Raw genomic sequence first — 19632 nt, forward strand, 5'->3', positions numbered from 1 at the left:
TTAGAGATGGAAGGAAAATGATCACAACAATTATATTGACTAATAAACAGTTTGTCTGAATTAAAGAATGCAGTCATAAATGGTACATAAAAATTCCATCGAGCAAAAGGAACAAGGATGTGTTCTCTTCCCATTCAATCATCTAAAAACACAAGCATATGAAATTAAATAAATAAATAAAGCTTTCTTTCAAAACTGGGGCTTGTTTTATAATTTCAAGCAATCTCATTCTTCAGTTGCAGCACTTGCAGCACTCAAGTCCACCGAAAGATCAAGAACCTGAAACAAATGAAGAAAAAGATGTTATGATCAAGAAAAAAAAATCCAGACTTCATTCCCTTTTCCTCCCCTTTGATATGATATTCTATTTAGGAAACATTATATTTAGAGCATAAATGTTTCCGTGCATGCAGATGCAGGAGTTCCAAGAAAATATGGAAAATCATCCTATTCAGATTCACAGAAGATATAGAAATTCTATGTTATGCGAAGGTTGGAACTTGGAACAAGTAGAGATGTACCTTTCCAGTGATCTTACTGTACAGCTCAACCACATCTTTTACTGTGGTTTCAAAGTGTGTGGTAGCATCATAGCTCTGCAAGGATTTAATTTCGGGTTATTTCAACTGATTTTTGAAAATAAAAATAACGAGGAAAGAAGTGAGATAAGATTTCATATTTATCATGAAGGAAAACAGAGAACTTTTTTTTTTTACATAAAATTAGGACAAAACTTAGATACAGTATTTTAGGTGTTTGTGTTGCTCTACAAACAAAATTGGAGTTTTACCTCCATAATCCACGTAATAATAGCATTAAAGGATTATGCAAATTACTGAAGTAAAACTCCAATTCTGACTGGAGAATAGAAAAACAACACATAAGGTATTGTATCTAAGTTTTCTCCAATTTTAAAATCATAGCCAACCTTAGGTTTCTAAGTTGTGAACCTTACATAACATGAGATCTTAATTACTTTATTTAAACCAGAGGAATATTTCATTCTTCTTTCTTACCTCATATCCTGCCCCTGTTCATTAGTGATAGACTTTGGATATTTTACATCAATCAAATAAGACAAGCAACTTTTTAATGCATTGTTGTGCCAGTGCTATCTCTCTCTCTCTCTCTCTCTCTCTCTCTTTATATATATATATATATATATATATATATATATTATAAACATGCCAGTGCCACTTCACAATGGTTAGGAAATAAGAAAACAACAAAAGAAAAATAAAATATGCATATCAGAGATTCTACTCAATACTTACTGTAGAGATGAAGCAACCATCAGCTTCATGATCATTGCAGGGTTCAAACCTGTCATAAGTGTCATAGAATATCTCATCTACAGGTCCAAGAAGGTCAATACCAGGCTTCAATTCCACCTCAGGGTTGTCAGTCTCTGCTTCTGTTGTAACAAAAGCAATATATTTTCCTTTGGCTGCTACATTGTGAGCATAAGAGCAGCAGAAGAGATACCTGCAATACCAAGGGAAATGAGCAAACATAACCTACAAAGTTGGAAGAAAGAATATTCACATGTAAGAGTTAGTTTGAATCCACTTCTCAACAAGTACTCTGGAAAACAAAATATAATGAATCAAACTTGTTGCACAAGTTAAAATCAACTAATACACCTCAATTCTTTCACCTAACTTCCATATAAGCATTTGCATACTTAACAATAACTCTACATTCTTGCCTTGAAAAAATATTAATAGAACAGTTTTACATTTAAAAACTCCCAAAAGTTAGAAGCTAATCGAACAAGGCCAAAGTCCATTCTTCTACTCTTTAATTTCATAATTTCTAAGTCATAACTGAACCAAATTAATGGATAACAATGCATTGTTAGTCAGTAGTTCTTCTCCCCTGGCACAGGAAACCATTTTTTTTTCCTTTGCTTTTGGGATTTTTAAAATTGTAATTTGAATTGAACTTTCCATTTTATAAGCAATTTTGCCATATAACAAAATAATATCTGTCCGTTACAAACACTTTCTGTGATTACAAAGCTCAACACTCAACAGTCATGTATTTAAAGTAAGCCAAGTTTGGTTCTACAAGGATTCCAATCTCTTTTCCTCAAGAACCTGAACAAGACATTTTTTCTTTAAGAGGAAAAGACAAACAACTAATTGCAGGATTTGACAGCCCCTCACAGGAAATGTCTGTTCCTTTGTGCATTTGCTTATGGTTTGTTCTTTTCATGTGCATTTAGTAAAATGTGAAAGCATCGCAGTAGATCAAAGAAAACTTACATATCTGACTTGCGACCAAGCTGCTTCTGTGGCAGAATGACTTGCGCTGAGTGAGAGTCTTTGGTGTCTGGAATAGGATGACTCATAATACATATTGCACGAGCAACCTTTCCAACCTTCTGAACCTGTGGGATGAATAAAATAGTGTCAGATGGAGTGAAGATCACTCTTTGCTGCAATTCATGTTTTTAGACTTTTAGATATTCATGTAATTGTAAACTATGATGTCCAATAACTAAATAGAACACTTGAGAAAACCTAGCTCACAGTCCTTGTAATCATAGAAATCTAACCTTATCAGACAGATACGATGGATCACACACAATTTTCTTGCATTTGGCTGTTTCTCCTTCTGAAGTCACACCAATGGCTTTCCCATTTTCGTCAAATTCCACCTGTGCACCACAAGATTAAATGTGAAGTGAAATATAGAGGAAGGGACTTGGGAGTAACTTTACATATACTCCCTCTGCTCTCAAATATAAAAAAAAAATGTCACACTAGCTATGAAAGTTAGTTAACCACATTTGATTGCATTAAGTTCAATTAAAAATTATTTTTTTTCTTATCCTTCATTGGAACTTAGTATCAATGATAAGAAAGAGTCATTGAAACTAACACCTCAATTAAATGAAGGTTATTTTAAAATTAATAGTATTAAATAAGGTAAAGTTAATTGAAATTTTCTTATATTTGTGACCAAGAAAAATTTCTTCTTATATTTGAGACCAGAAAAAGTATTGGTTAAGGAACACTTAATATAAGTATCTTCCACAAGATACAAGTTTCCTACCACAAGTAATCACAGTGCAACTTATTTTCCTGAATATAGAAAGTATCTTCACAAACTTACCTTGCATTCTGGTTTGTTCAGCATGTAAGTTCCACCATACACAGCACTCAGACGTGCAAATGCCTTAAGGAAATAAATGAAACCAAAGTTAGTTCCTGAAGTTTTCCAAGTTTAAAAAGGAAATAGATATAGAGAACCTGAGGCAACTCTCCCAGTCCATAGAGTGGATATATGTAAGGTGAACCTCCTTGAAAGCGTGCTAGGGACTCCGCATAAATCTGTACCAAGCAAACAACAGATTACACGCTAATAATGTTTAACAAGTGATGCTATGTATGCAAAATATCAATGTAATAAACTAAAATGCACATGACAAAAATTTCCACGAGGAAGATAAATCGTATACAGTACTAAACGACCGTATGGAGCAGAAACAGGATAGCGACACATTTAAACTGATATTTATGGTGGCATTGCAGATGGTAAATTCTGACTCATAGTAGAAGCTTTTTAACTATCATCTAGTTTTCTCTCTGTCAATGGTGTTGTCGTTATAACATAATGCATTAAGGATTTAGTTTCGGGTACAAATCAATAATCATTTATCCTCGCTAGTCTTTAGGGTGCTTCTATGGTACCAAGACAAGGTGTATTAGTTCAATGTAATGAAGGCACCGACAAATAGAAACTGAAATGTGTTTGACATAGAAGAAATTCGATGCATCCTTTGGTCACAACTCTTACTATTTTTCATGCATTTATAAAGACTAAGAAAGAAAATCCATGTAACTTCTAGGACTTTTAAGTCCTTCAGAAATAAGAATTATAAGATCATATTGATTAGTGGCTCTCTGATTTCAACTACGTATCTCTGATATTTTTCATATATTTACACCATCTCAAGTAAACAGCAATTGACTTTGAGATCTATATTCAGGTGGCATATGATTATAGTTTTGGTACTGTACAAAAGCTTACGGAATAATTTGTAAATAAGTACCTTAACTCTGTCTACAAAATCCTTGGCTGGCTCATCCAAGTAATTATCATCACGATGAAGTGCCAAGGCATGACCAATAAAGTCAACTGTATCATCTTCCAATCCATATTTCCTACATTTGGAGAAAGCAATGAACATGTAGTAAAGTTGATTTAATCAAAACTAATATTAAACTAGATTAAAATCATGTGCAGCTTTCTATAGGAACAAGGGTATATAGATTGACCAAGTGCTGCAAAATCTAAATTAATGCCATACAAAATAGACGTAAATTAAAAATATATCTTAGTAACATCTCATCTTGTTTTCTCCTGTATCATTAATGCCATACAAAGTATAATGTGCTCAAATTTTCTATCTGATGATAAAACTTCATTTTGTAAAAGATAAATTCATAGACCATAGTATCATTTCTTTTTGTTTACAGTGATTGAAATCAAATTTAAAGGGATGCAAAATCAAGTAATGAGAGAGGAAAAGAAAGGAATTAAAATACATACGAAATCAGCTGCCTTGCTGTAACTTGGTTTAAATCTAGTCCTTCGTGAGATTTGGGATCATTTGTTTCATAATCTTGGACATAAATGAAGAACTTTCGAGCACGGCGCTTCTCAAACAGTCCCATTAATGGTGACTTCAGTGCTTCAACATCTGTTGCTGGAACTTTGTAAATCTAAAAATAAATAAAGATATTATGTCAATATGCAAGAGGTTTTGTGAAATTTAAGTTTGCAATATAAAAAAAGTAGCAATTGTGTACAAAAGAAATAAAGAACATGGTGAATATGCTGCCTACCTTTCCCTTGTTATACACAAAGCTTCCATCTACAGCTTTAAAGTTCAAATACTTTGTAACATTTGTGTGAATCAGAACACGGACCAAAGCTCCATTGGCCATCATAAACTACAAAAAAATAGATGAAAAGTTGGTTTTTGTCATAAATTAATAGAAAAATGGAAACTGTATAAGTAAAAAGTAGAGTCCATATGATGGAGAATCCGAGAAAAGGCAAAAATAAAAGCCATTTGATGCATGGAAGAGAACTCAAGGCAACTTTCTTGGTTTTTCCACATTGAAGATTGTTTTACACAAGTTGTACGCTAAAAAAGAAACCGACCTAAGAATTTGGTCTACATAGCCTAACACTTAAGAGCAAGAATGGAGATATGAAGTTGCTTGGATTGTTAAGAAAGAAAACAAGGAAAGAAAGATCACAGATTCGATCCCTCTTGCTAACAAAAAACTATTAATTAACATTTGCTGATAAAAAATAAAAACTCAAGAGCAAGAACCAATAAATATTGACACATAATTAGCACGGGCCTATTGCCTACCAAAATTTAGAAGGTAAATTTAAATAAGAACAAACAAGAGTAGGAATTCATAATGTAGAGATACAATACAACATGCATCAATGTTTCAACCTTCAACTTTCAACTACAAAATGTATATACTTTTCTAGTTTTATGTTGATCCACAGGTCAAGACATATGAGAGCAGTTACCTTAGGTATCATATCAACATTGTATTCTCTGCTGGATCCCAAGTTCTCTGCCGGTGTGTCATCTCCCCTAAATCGCTTCCATAGCTAAACACCAGAAGAAGAAAAAAAAAACAACGAAAAATGAGGTTTTAGCATGAAAAGAAAACAAAAATAAAATGAAAAGGTGATATTTTACATGCTTCTATTGCAAATCTGCATAAGTGAGTGACCTGTGTAAGATTGAGAGATGTAGAAGCCCCTCCATAGTAGTCATTTCTATCCATGTGCAACACCTGATTCAAGTGGATAGTAATATAGTCAAATTACTTGTATTTAAAATTTATTCATTCATAGTCTTTAAAAATTATTGAAATTATATGATTTTAATCTCTCCGGAAGAAGTTAAAACACATCATAAGTTTTTTTTTTATAAATTAAAACACAGTATATTTATCAGTATAAGAACTGAAATGATAAAATAGAAATGTTATATTTTTTAAATAAAAATAAGTCAAAATATTATATAAGTAATACATAATTGATATTAATAAATATTACATAAATTACTTGGCCAAATATGACTATGCAATTAATTCTACAGCTCAATGATCTCATCAAACTCTATCCAAAACTAAATTCTCATTTTGATCAGCAAAGTCCTTTTTCTTTGTCATATTCTACTTCTATTTTTTTTTAATCAGAGCTTGTGATATTTCTACTGTTTTTGTTTTCCGCTAGAACTTTCATAAACTAGTTTATCTCATCTTCTAATAATTTGAAGAGTATTAACTTTTTTTTCCTATATATTGATTCACTTTCTTGAATAAAAGTATAACATTTTTTCCCAATATATAATTGGAAAACAGATTCTTAAAATCAATGAATGAAAACACGACATTCTTAAATGATACATGTACAACCAAATAGAAAACCAATCTAACATTAAGAAAAGAAGTGTTAGAGAAAAAGTCCAACTAAATAGAAAAACAACCTTGAGGCCATCAACTGAGAGAAGGCCACTGAGGATGCATTCCTTGAGACCTGTGCCCAACACAATTACATCGTACTCTTCATCCATAGTGGATTGATTGATCGAGTTTCAGAGAATAATAAACAAAAAAGAGATTGAAATGAAATGAAGACACAAAAGGAAGGAAAAGAGCTTTTGAATTTGATGATATGAGATGAGAGGAACGAGGGAGGGTTGTGTTTAAGCGTCTACGTTTCTGTGTATTTGTCAAAGAGATTTGAAGCAGAACACGTCTTTAGCGCCAAGTAACGAGACTGACCCCAAAATAACTCTCTCTCACAATGCATACACGTGTTTTCTGTTATGGAACCATATCTTAATGCTATTTATTTATTTATTTTAAAATCAAATAATAATAATAATTTTGATTTCTGATATATAATAGATTTAATTGCACATTTTTCTATTTAACTATCACCATTTTGCAAATTTTATCGCATATATTTTTTAATTTTATTATTTAAATTTTTAATTTGTGTTTTTGTTTTTTACTTTTGTGCATTTTATATCATAAAACATTGGTTTTTAACTTTTTTTAGTGACACATCTTCGGTAAAATGTGTAAGAATTTAAAACTTGAGTACTAAATTTCTGAAATAATAATAGTTGAATGTTAAAATATACAATTAAGTTAATATAATATGGATGTTAAATTTTATCTATTTTGATACATTCAGAAAGAAAGGCAAAAAAACAAAAACGAAAACAGAAACAACTAGGATCTAATTAAGATGCATGACTCTCATAATGTCTCCAAGCATAAAAGGATAAAGTTGAGACTGGTTGAGGAAGATATCTTCATTAGCTTTCCCGAGAGTGTGTCGCAATTCAACATTCAAATCCATTTGGATGTTAAAGATTAAAGATTTCTTCTTCTTCTGAGTTTTAAAGATTTAAGACTACTTACACGACTTCATAAAAATATAAAATATTATATATATATATATATATATATATATATATATATATATATATATATATATATATATATATATATATATATATTGTAATTTTGATTATTCATAATAAAACATAGTCACTTTTTTTTTATTAAGGGAAAGGATTACAAAATACTATATATTATTTTTTTGACTGATACAGAAATACTATTATATTCATTTTTAGACTTTAGTTAAAGTTACAATATACCTTAAATTAAATTAAATAAAAAACAATGAGATCTAAATTAATTGATTGAATATGATAAAGGAATTATTATAAATTTCTTAATTTTTTTTATCCATAAAAGTTGAATATAATATAAAAAAATTTATGACACTTACATATTCTACTCGATCAAGACTCCCTTTAACAAATATTATTGTAAATCTCCCGATTAATGTCTGGTTTCAATTACTACAAATAAAAAATATATATACCATATATCCAACTAATAGTTTTATAGTCCAATTTATCACATCTCGCTGCTTAATTGGTGAAATTATAAATTGAGGCCATTGATTTTATTTTTTTTATACTTTTGGACGTACTATAAGGCATGCTGACTAGGGAAGGAAAAGTCTCAATTTGATCATATTATTTTGCTTAAAAGTCTCAATTTAATCATCTATGTTTGAGAATGAATCTAAAATAATTTTTTCATTCATTAAATGATAATGTGATAATTTTATTATTATTTTTACTACGTTTATATTCTGAATTTAATTAAATTGTTTAATACCTATTATTACTCTCCATATTTGCCCGCATTGAATTTTTTTTCCTCCCTTCTCCATCCTTCCATTAATTGAACTCCCTGTTATTTTCTCCTTTCAACCAAAAACAACAAAAAGAAATTCAGACATATAGGTAAGAATAATTTTTTTATGATGACAAAGTATAGAAAGTAAGAAACGGCCAAAGCATTGACCATTAACTCGGGCATATATAACACTTCCTATGAATCAATCTACGAAAAGAAAATAGAATACGAATTCAAGTACATGCAATTCTGCCTGCAGAACCTCATCCCTAGGATTTACTTACTTTGCAGGAGTTGTTTTTAAACAGCAAACATCACTGGACTCAACTGGTTTTGAGTGAAACACTTAAAACATATATAAAGGAAGCGAACCCGGTCACTTCTAATAATCTACATTTTGTTGAATACTTAAGGTAACCTGTATCCCAAAAAAGAGACATGAATTCAAATGAGTAACCTTCAACAACTATGGATAACACAATAGTACTCCAATTTCTAAGAACATCAATTGGTATTTCTAAGAACATATGATTAAAGCTTCAAAAACCAAGAAAATATATGTCAAATAAATTAAAGAATAAACTGTAAAATGAATTAGTTATATAAAAAAATAGTTTAAGACTATGGTTGACAAAACTAACTAAATAATTAATTAAAATTTAAAAAAGCTAACTGATAATTAAAAGTTAGAAGCTGAAAACTAAAAAATTAATTTATTAAATTAAAAGTGTTTAGTAAAACTAATTATTGAAATAACTGGAAAATATAAAATAACAGAAAATAATAATATTATAATTTATTTTAAAAAGATAATAAAAAAATGAATAAATATATTAAAAATAAAAGTAAAAAAATATAAAATAATAAAAGTTAGAAACTAATATTTTAAAGGCACTATTTCAAGTAGCATTTCAATAAACACTAGAAATTACTAAAAAAAAAACTTACTTATCAAACAATCAAATTAGTTTTTCAGTTAGTAAAAAAATTAAAAATTATCTTTGTCAAACATAACTAATATAGTTACTAACATATATTGTAATAGAATTATGGCATTTTTACACATTAAAATCAATTATACAATATTAACGGTTAATTTTATGTTAAAAAACATTACTTTCACTTCTAAAATCAAGTCCAGTTTACATAAGAATCAACTTTTAAAAATTTCAAATATATTCATGAGCTCATGGTTTTGGACCTTTCATAATCTAAATTAGGCATGACAAAAATCTTCCGATTGTTGAGGAGTATTTGGGAGTTGTAAGGTCAAAGAAATAAAAAGAAAACATAGGAGGAAACAAAATAGGTGTTTTGAAAGATTAAGGCATGAACTTTCTTTCATTGCTTAGATATCTAAAATCCTCTACAGTCCTCCTGCTTAGAAGAACTTTAAGATCTTCATAAAAATTACGTAATAAATTAAAGCCCAAACCCTCAATATATAGGGCATACTGCCACTCACACATAAGCTTCAAGTGATAGTTACAGTAAACTAACCCCAACTTGAGAGATGTGTCGCTACCACCATCTTCAGGAAGGTTAGATGAATTGCTAAGAATGGATTCCGATGATTGCCTATGTACATGGATAAGGCTCGGTACCTAAAATTTACATGTATTAATTCCATTACGATACTCAGAATATATATTTCCCTCTTGAGCACATGTATAGTTGTCTACAAATACTATTAAATAAGCACGAGTTAATTTGAAAAGCTTACCACCTGTTTCAGTCTTTGGTTTTCCTCCATTAGTTCCACTCCCTGTATGGGCAACATAATCAAACATTGTAACAGATCAGTGCTAAGTTAATAAAAAGAATGCAGCAACAGGTTGTATCTTCTCTTTAACTTCATTATATACAAAAATAAAATAAAAATTCACTCATTTGGGTATTATATCTCAGATAAATTATGAGAGCCACCTACCAATTGGCCTATTTTCTTTCACAACATTCCTTATTATTTAATCAGAACTACATAAATTCATTGAAACTAGACCCCGACCCACATAATGTAGACATAAATAAATGAAATATTTTAGGTTTAATTAGTTTTGTTAGTATGCTAGAAAAATAAATTCTTCCAGCACTTGATATATCAGCTTTTCTTTGGATTATACAATGCTATACAACAAGTTCCTTGGATCTTCACGATGAAACAATTATATCAAACATATGCAGCACTACTTCTTCCATGCATAGATCTTTTATGTCTGTTGATAGAATCTCTCTTAAGCATGCATGTTATTTCTTATTAGAATTAACATTTGAATGGGCAATACTTTGTTCATGTAAGAATATATTCTCAATTCTCACACATAAAACTATATATCTAGTTAAATCTATACTTAAAAAAACTGTTTATCATGTCATTAATCATTATATTCAGGGATGACACCTGAATTCAAATATGATGTTGTTGTAACATGGATAATGCATGTTAAATCTGCTATTTTTTTTTTTTTTTGATAAAAATGTTCGTAGGAAAACTCTACAGACATTTTTTTTTATGTAAGAGGTTTTGGTTACTGAAAATAGGAGGAGAAACAAACACAAAGATCAAGGGTAAGATAGTAAAGGAAGAGGCCAAAATAGAAGCAAATTCACGTCCTTACAAAAAAATCTTGAATGCAATCATTGTGATAACAGAAAGACACGTTAATTATGAAGTATTCTATCATTTGAAAAAGGAGAACAAGAGCAAGCAAAAGAAAGATATAATGATAATAAGATCGTGTTACCACCGCTACTACAAAAAGATTTTGTCATTGTTTGTGATGAGAATACTATATGTATGTTGTGTCTGTTGAGTCTAGTTTGGTTGTTGACAGTAGTACTACTGTCTTTTCATGTTAAATTTAGAAAGAATTTATTTACATCAAACAATTTGTGATATGTCTATAAGCTATGTTTAATTTACTTCAACAACCGTTTATATGATATACACTTATTTAATGAATGTTTTTATAGTATATTTTTCAATAATTCTTATATTTACTATTTCATTGAAATATTTAAATCAATTTATAATTATATTCTATTTTTTTACGTTATAACTACACATAAAATTTATCACTCTCACCAATATATTATACATTGAACTAATTAATCACCTGTAAAACACTTAGTTACATGTAAAACTCCTCAATACTCTCACTAATGTATTATATAGAAATTAAATTTAAGTTCTGTCATACAAACTTTAATGGTTCCTTTGGTAGGAGAGAAAATGAGAAGAAAGAAATCACGGTTAACAAAACATTTTCTTCTACTTATTTGAAAAGAAAATGAAAGAAAAAATTATTTTTGTAAATGCAAAAATTTAAATTTTTTCTTCCTGTTATTTTCTTTCCAATTTAACTTTTAAACTTTTTCTTCTTTTCCTATTTTTCTTCCATCCAATCAAACATAACATTTATGTTGTAAATTGAACTACATTTATTAACTGCAGTCTAATTCTTTTATAAAGAAAAATATTATTCTATCGCCCTATTTATGTAATTAATAATTAAAAAAATTGTATTTTACTTTTAGAAGACAAATAATTAGTTGAAAATATATGTTTCTTTTTTCAACATCAATTTGACGCATTTGATATGATCTGTGCACATATGTTGGGTTCGAGACAGACAAAACGTATGACAGCTGACAATTCAGCAGCTACGGTTGACATTCTTTTTCTTTGTTTGGATAATAATTATCTTCCTATACAAATCTATAGTATTTTACTATAAAAATATAAATATATTTAATATTAATTTATTTGAAAATCAATAAAAAAATTTCAAGAAGTGCATTCCAAGAGATGTATCTTGACTGCCAAATGTTATTTTTTAAGAAAGTTATGAACCTTTGTTATAGAAAGAAGAAGTCATCATCTAGCTTAGAGACACAAATTATACTTATTATTCAAAAGATATTGTAAGGAGATATAGAATTATTTGTTTCATATATAAGAAAATGGCTTAGTATAAATATAAACTAGTTTTCCATCTCATTTCAAGCATTAATCCTCTCTTTTCTTTCCAAGCTTCAAGCTTTTCTCTTTAGCTAAAATTAGGACCAATGGTTGTATTATCTCTCCTTTATTATACAATGATCAATCAATTGGCTCAGATCTCACAGGATTTTGGCTACATGAAAATTTTGCTAGAGTGATCTGTGAAATCCTAATCATCTCTTCTACTCCATTTTTTTTAATCTCTCTTTCTTTCCTATCATATTTCACTTATTATATTTATCATTTACTTTCTTTATCTTTTTTTCCTTCTTTTTTCCTCTCCAATCAGCACCAAAATTTGGTTGAGGTTTAGTATTAAAATTAAAAATTTCCAATAAGAAAAGAAAGCTGGACCGCCATAATCCAGCAACAAGAAGTTGGATACAAACTGACACATAGAAGAACAGCAAAAACAACAAAAAACTATGGTATCAATGGATGAATTTCATTAAACCGTAAATATAATAATAATAATAATAATAATAACCCTTTCAAAAAAATAAAATAATAATAATAACTGCCTTTTAAAAAATAATAATATGATAACGACAGAGTATATGAGATTTTAAATGTGAGATTTAGTTTAGTTTTTACCTTTCTCTTAAGCGTGCTGATCTCTTGCATAAGTTTTTCATCCTAAAACACATAATAGTATGTCGATCAGAAGCATATAAGTATTCTTTCCCCACAATCATAACTGATCAAAAGGAGAAGGTTGCAACATTGCATGCATAGGTTCTAGTTCTAGATTTAATCCCTTGTGAGAAATGAACTACTACACAATAGTAATATATATCTTCATTTTGCCCTCTAAAAAAATGGCAAAAGGAAATAAACTACTGAACTGTGAGCATCATTGGTCATAGGGCACAAACCTTTACTTTTGAAACATTGATCAAACCTCTTTTAAGGTGTTCCTCTAGTTTATGCAGTTCTTGTAATGTCAATCCTTGCAGATCTTCCCCATTCATCTGCCTGTGTTAAATGTGGAAAAACCACGTCTTAGTGATATAGTAGTATTTTTTATTATGCAACATATGAAAGTGCTAGCTTTGTGCAGTGCATGTATACCTCAGCTCACGGTTCTTATCTTCTACTTTCTTGCGCAGGATTTCATTGGAGTCATTCTCAATCTGTGCATAAATTTCAAAATAATCATTAACTGTTATGACTTTCCATTTGTTATTATACAATTAATGACAGTTAACACATACTTTCTTTTTGTATTTTTCCATTTTTTAATTGCATGCGGTCATGAGATAATTAGATTATTTTTTTAATTTATAAGAATTAAAAACAGATAACAGCTTATAATAACTCACACATCTTATCCAATCAACTGAATTAGACTTTCTTGATATAATTAGATCAATTTGAGCTGAGTCTAAAAGGAAACACCATCCATGCCATAACTAGAATATTAGTATGACAACTGCAGTTTCAACCAAAGTCTCCTTTTTCTTCATCAAGCTCTCCAACCATGTATCCCTCTCTTTTTTTCTCAACCCTCAGGATCATTCTCAAGTTTGTCAACACTTCCAAGCTCACACTCTAAAGATTGTGCTGGCTGTACGAATGATGAGTACCTCTAACCTCTTGTACTCCCAGCCAATTAACTATAGCATTTTTGCTGTTCAAAACACAATATCGTGTGTAAGTTTGTTTTTGGATTTATGTATTAGGCTATTGGCTTTTAATGTAAAACTATGCTAGAATAGAACATACATGTACGTCATTATTGTCAATTCACTTAATTTAATGATAATAAAGTATTTTGCTTATTTAAATCACCATGGTAAATTAATTAGTAGATTAGTATCCCTTTTGTATGTAAAAATTGGTCATGGGTGTAAACTTATTTTCAACCTAATTAGTGTGATTGTAGTTGAAAACTATGCTTGGGTACTAGTCTTGTTAAAAAAATGGAATCGTGAGTTCCCTTGCTTTCTAGTTGGTGAAATAGAATTTTGGTTTTATAACAATTTTAGGGAATTATTTGTTAAGAGAAATTAACTATATGGAAACTTTTTTATTTGTAAACAAAATTACTTTATTTGATTTTAGTAATTAATTTATTTCTTTACTTTTTTTTTCTTTCTTTTCAGCTTCCTTTTTTTACATATATTTGGACTAAGTTATTTATTTGTTAAATTCTTTTTTTTTTCTATAAAATCTACTGTTTTTCTGCCATTACGTTTCCAAGATTCTTTTTGTACCTTTGATTGTCAGATATTTTTCTTTTATTTCATCCTTTAATTAGTGGTAGCAATAAACATTCATTTACCTTAATTTCTATTGCAAGATCACTTTGTATACATACATATATATATATATATATATATATAGAAAGTTATCGAAACCACTTAACATAACATGATATGTAGATGAAAAGATTTTAGATGACAATTAAGCTTTCACCTTACATATTCTGCACTGTAGTGGGAAAATTGATCACAAGTACCATGATTTAAGTCAGAACCAAGAAATTTATGCCTTATACTCATTATAATATTTTGACAGAATGAACCTAGCTACATGGTCTCTGAAGCTACTTCCATAGTACTTAGCCAGTGATTTTGGTGATTTATAATTTGCAATAACCATGTTGAAACACAACCTTAGGATATTGTCTATTAGCTTTTTGGCACAAAAAACCGAGAAACAATCCAAATCACTTGACTTCTTTAATTGAAATTTTGAATTACATGAAGGAGACAAGTATAGATACATCATTGTATTAATGAATTTGATTAGGTACAACCGGAACAGAAAGGGTTAACCAATTGGTCCCAACATAGCAAAACTTGTTAGTGACACTGGAATCTTTGTTTGTCAAAGTTAGCCAATGACCAAAAATAATTTGAAGTGACGAGTCCTTTCAAAAGCAACATTTAGGAAGATGAAAGTTATCATACATTTTAGTTTCTCTTTCATCTTATTTTCATCCTTTTTTTTCCCATGTCTTTATTTCTCATTTATTACGTTTATCACTTTTTCTCATTTTTTTTTATCTCTTTCTTCCATCTACCCTTACACCCAAAAATGGAGTATAAGATCATCATTTTCCTAGGCAGATATAGAGTATGCAAATAACATGATTTCTCTAAAAAAAAATTAGTGACAACATAATTGCACTGACAATATGTTGTTTTACAGTTGGTTTTTAAAAGTGATAAGTTACCTTTTTCAATATGATATTTGTAATTAAAGAAAGCTAAGTTCCTACAGAGTTCAGAACTTTCCAAGATAAACATAGAGCAAAAGGAGATATTGAGCATCAGTCAAAAGGACATGTAGGCAATATAACCCGAGCCGGAAGATTGGAGGACATTTTTAGATAAATGTGTGGATCAGTGGATGTGAAAACTCAAAACTCAAGGTAAAATTATAATATTGTATAATTTGAAGCTATCTTTATATTTGATTGTTTTTTGTACGTAATTAATGTGCATTCCTAAGATAACTATTTCTTTAAATAGAAATTAAGCTAGAAAAATTAGTGTACTAGTCCTTAATTTGGATTCACAAAAAATGCAGCGAGCATATATAGCTTTGTCTTATATATTAATGTATTAGTCTTTTGGATTGTATAAACCAAGGTCTTTAGGAGGTTTTCGGTCTATACTTCCCTTTATGCTTCTCTTAATCTATTTTGGCTTATCAAATTAAAAAAAATAATCTAATTCGACCCCTAAAAAGTTTACCGGTGAACACGTTAAAAATCCCATTTTAATCTTTCAAATTCGAAAAGGCAAGCTATATATATTAGTCCCTTTTAGTAACTAATGTGTCCCGTTTTTTTTAAAAAAAAGACTTATATTAGTGATTTTTCCAATGTAGACTTTTTTATCATCAAGGATTCGATTAATTAATATACCCTATGTTAAATTTATCATAAAATTGGGTATTTGCTTCAAAGAAATTCCTAATATATCAGCTTTTGCCTACCTGCACATCTTGTGTTATTTATTTACAGCTAAAAGCCTAAAACCAACCACACGAGGTAGTTAACTTTTGTTTTAGTGTCTATAGAGACGTAAGAGTGAATGCTATATAGAAACTTTTCACTCAATAACACATCAATCAATTTATATATAAAATAGCAAGTTGAAGTTATTATCGCTAACCTGCAGCTCAATTGAGGGGCGATCCAGTCTATTCATTGCTGAATGGCTATCGCGCCTTTCAATTACTTGATGCATACTGAAAACAAAAAACACATTGTACTTAGATTTAAATTATTCAATTTTTCTTCTGCTTTCCTTTGAATCAATGATGCTCATAAAATTTAAAACTTCATATCATTGCTGTTATATAGCTCATTTTTAGGTGATCAACAATATTAATATCTATAAGAACTTCATATATATATATATATATATATATTGCCTAGAAACCATTGACCCTTGTATTAAAACCAGTCAATCAAATTTGATTTTTCTTGATTGAAGAAGATTACATAAATTATATAAGCATTCATTTTATTTCGTATTATGTGTCTACTTCGTTCATAAGATAAATAAAATCATGAAAGTTTGAATCCTAATCAGTTGAAGGGAGTAGAATGTGATAAAAAGGGAATTAATATTTTATTCTATCAAAGGTCACTCTATCAAACCAAACACGTCCTTACGGTTTATATCAAGCCTAGCTAATGTGTTGCCTTTAGATAAAGATCGAACTAAAGCCTGAGAAGTGAAATGCTATAAAATATAAGTATTATTAAGTGTTAACGTCAGGTATTCTGCGTAAAAAAGCAAGTGTGTGATACAATTTGGAAAATATCATGCATGTTGCATGATTTGATAAAAGTAGTCAATCTTACAGAGTACTTAAAGGATTTCTCATATTACTTTCTTTGGTCAAGCATTTCAGGAGAGATAGTCATGAAATCAAAGTACATTTGAAATATTTCCAATAAGATTACTCTTTAGACCTTGGTCGATCATGTTGATAGAAAGCTAATTTCTAAACGCGCATGCATTTTGCTTTAAAGTAAAAATGTTGAGAAATGCAAGCAAAATGCAGAATGGAGTTTCAACTTTTGCAGCATAAAGTTCCTTGCAGAAGTTTTTCACACCTATTGCTCAAATATTAACTAGTTTAAGAAAACAGAAAGTTGCACAAATACTATTTACAACAGTGTATATGGAGAATCCATTTTGACAAATTTTAATGTTTAAAGAGATAGTACTCCACTGTTGTAAAGAGAGAGAAATTTGTTGGTACCACTATCATTACCAACACCAACAATTTAAATATAAAAAAGAATTTGAAAATATAGAAAATCATAAATGAAAATAGTAGCATATAGACATGGGCAATGAGTTCAGAAAAATCCATGACTCTCTCCTGAACTCCTGAGTCAGTCAGTCAGTCATTATTATCATGCATATACATTAAATCAGTCTTTTCTCTTTCCATTTTAGTCCATAAAATAAGGAATTAAGGAAAGACAAAGAAGCATAATAATAATTAACACTTGAATAAAAAGACCTGGGCATCAGGTTATAAGTTTCCTTCCACAGAAGAAAATACAGAAAAGAAAGGAAGATAGTGATATGAAAATATATACCTTGAACTGGCATACTCAAAGAGCTTGCTAGTTGCAGAAAAAACAATGAGAGCTATGTCTGCATCACAAAGGGTTGACAATTCCTGAGCCTTCTTGAAAAGCCCTTTCCTTCTCTTGGAGAAAGTCACTTGCCTGGAACTGATGTTGTCGATTTTCTTGATCTGTATCCTCTTTCTAGTCATCTCCCTATTTCAACAAAAATCATCATCCAAACCATTGCATCTAAGAAATAAAGAAAAGAAGGGCAATTTCTCCAGATATATATACATTATATGAAGTAAATCCAACAGATTTAACATGAAATAGAGAAAATTAACATTGATAATTCTTAACGACATAGATCAAGATGAAATCATGTACGACTAGGATGCTCCAGGAAGAAGGAATTAACTAGTGAACAAATTTAGACCACTCCATAGCTTCTTAAACAAAATGAGATAAAAAAAAAAAAAAAAAAAACATGACCAGTTATTTTTCGTCAGTACCTAAAACTGCACTCACCTAGGAATCTAATTTGCTTTTGTTAAAAGAAAAAAAATATTTCATATATATCATATGTATATATGGAAAGTGGGAGGTATATATAGAGAGAGAGAACAAAAAAAAAAAGAACCAACCAGTTTCTCGAAATAGCAAAAGAAAATAAGAAATAGGTCTCTTGGAAAAGAATCTGGGACCAAGGAGTCGTTGGGTATAGCAGAAAATGGAAAACTTGAAGATAACGCAGTTGTTCTAAAACGAAAAAGGTTGAAAGCGGAACTTACAATAATAATAATAATAAAGGGTAAGAACCCACCAATGCCTGGGCTTCCTGAAATGGGTGTTAGGAATGCACAAGTGAGCGAGATAGATATATATCGGATACAATTTGATGTGGATGTGGGGTAACACGCTTATGCCTTTTATGGTCAAGTTGCTGCCCCTCTGTACTACAACTATTAAATTTCTGTTTCCTCTCTTTTGTTATTATTTTCTTTTATTGCCATGTGTATCTTATGAGCTGCCACCTCTCCTTTAGAGAACTAAAATTGATTATTCCATGGGATAGAACTCTTACTTAATGCAAATATATACTCAAAATTTAAACTCAAAGTAAAACTTTTTATCCAGTATTTGAGACGATTATGTAACTCAAACTTCAAATTAAGATCACCAACTGAATGTTTGAATTCCCTTTTATTGGGGTTATACACACATACATCACCCAAGCAACAGATAGTTATTTTGGACGTGCCATTGAATGTGGATTACAAATAAGAATCCAAACACGTATTAACTAATGATAAATAATAATCAATATTTTTAGGATATTAATTAAGAAATTTAAAATATTTTTTTAATGGATGTACACAATTGTTTTTCGCATAATTTCTTTTTTTACATTTTAGTATGATTTACATATTATTTTTTTAAAATTTCTTAACTAGTGTTCTAAGAATATTTGTTAACAAGTCCTTTTAACTAATAACATATTTGACGATTTATATACAATTTTTTTTATATTTTAGATGCAATTTTTAAATAATTTTTATGTATTAAACATGATTTCTTTATTCTCAATTTTCTTTTTCTGAATATACTGCAAATTGTAGTAATAACTTTGTGTAACTTGAATCACACAGTAACAACATAATCTTATTCAACCAGCTAAGATAGAGTATAGCAATACAACTTGACAGTAAAAAATCATAATTTAACATGAGATTTTTTTAATGATATCCTTTTTAGCCTCCATGTTTTCTTTTTCATAATACTAAAAATGACATTATTATTAATAT

The 19632-nt window shown here is 29.5% G+C and overlaps 2 protein-coding genes across 13 annotated transcripts; both read right to left on the reverse strand.

Annotated features, from left to right (window-relative positions):
- Positions 1–38: 38 nt before the first annotated feature.
- LOC100815284 (guanosine nucleotide diphosphate dissociation inhibitor At5g09550) lies at positions 39–8367 on the reverse strand. 4 transcript variants are annotated; one of them, XM_006584900.3, is made up of 14 exons: positions 8256–8338; positions 6536–6585; positions 5775–5837; positions 5566–5649; positions 4857–4964; positions 4561–4733; positions 4061–4172; positions 3258–3338; positions 3121–3183; positions 2561–2662; positions 2268–2392; positions 1275–1485; positions 522–596; positions 39–279 (listed from the first exon to the last, which is right to left on the reverse strand). In XM_006584900.3, exons 1-14 carry the CDS (start codon positions 8308–8310, stop codon positions 226–228), a joined length of 1356 nt encoding a protein of 451 aa, XP_006584963.1. In that variant the 5' UTR covers positions 8311–8338; the 3' UTR covers positions 39–225. The 4 variants fall into 4 exon arrangements, with proteins under 4 accessions (XP_006584963.1, XP_006584964.1, XP_003531017.1 ...); XM_006584901.3 differs by lacking the exon at positions 6536–6585 and having other exon boundaries at positions 8256–8367; XM_003530969.5 differs by lacking the exon at positions 8256–8338 and having other exon boundaries at positions 6536–6989.
- A 13-nt stretch (positions 8368–8380) lies between these two features.
- Positions 8381–18766, reverse strand: LOC100815814 (MADS-box protein SVP). 9 transcript variants are annotated; one of them, XM_041017991.1, is made up of 9 exons: positions 18619–18766; positions 17855–18040; positions 16407–16482; positions 13351–13412; positions 13155–13254; positions 12874–12915; positions 10003–10041; positions 9777–9880; positions 8381–8694 (listed from the first exon to the last, which is right to left on the reverse strand). In XM_041017991.1, exons 2-9 carry the CDS (start codon positions 18034–18036, stop codon positions 8685–8687), a joined length of 615 nt encoding a protein of 204 aa, XP_040873925.1. In that variant the 5' UTR covers positions 18037–18040; positions 18619–18766; the 3' UTR covers positions 8381–8684. The 9 variants fall into 9 exon arrangements, with proteins under 9 accessions (XP_040873925.1, XP_006584958.1, XP_040873927.1 ...); XM_006584895.3 differs by having other exon boundaries at positions 10000–10041; positions 18619–18765; XM_041017993.1 differs by having other exon boundaries at positions 18651–18763.
- Positions 18767–19632: the final 866 nt, after the last annotated feature.

Source organism: Glycine max, chromosome 8, assembly GCF_000004515.6.
Source record: "Glycine max cultivar Williams 82 chromosome 8, Glycine_max_v4.0, whole genome shotgun sequence".
NCBI classification, from domain to species: domain Eukaryota; kingdom Viridiplantae; phylum Streptophyta; class Magnoliopsida; order Fabales; family Fabaceae; genus Glycine; species Glycine max.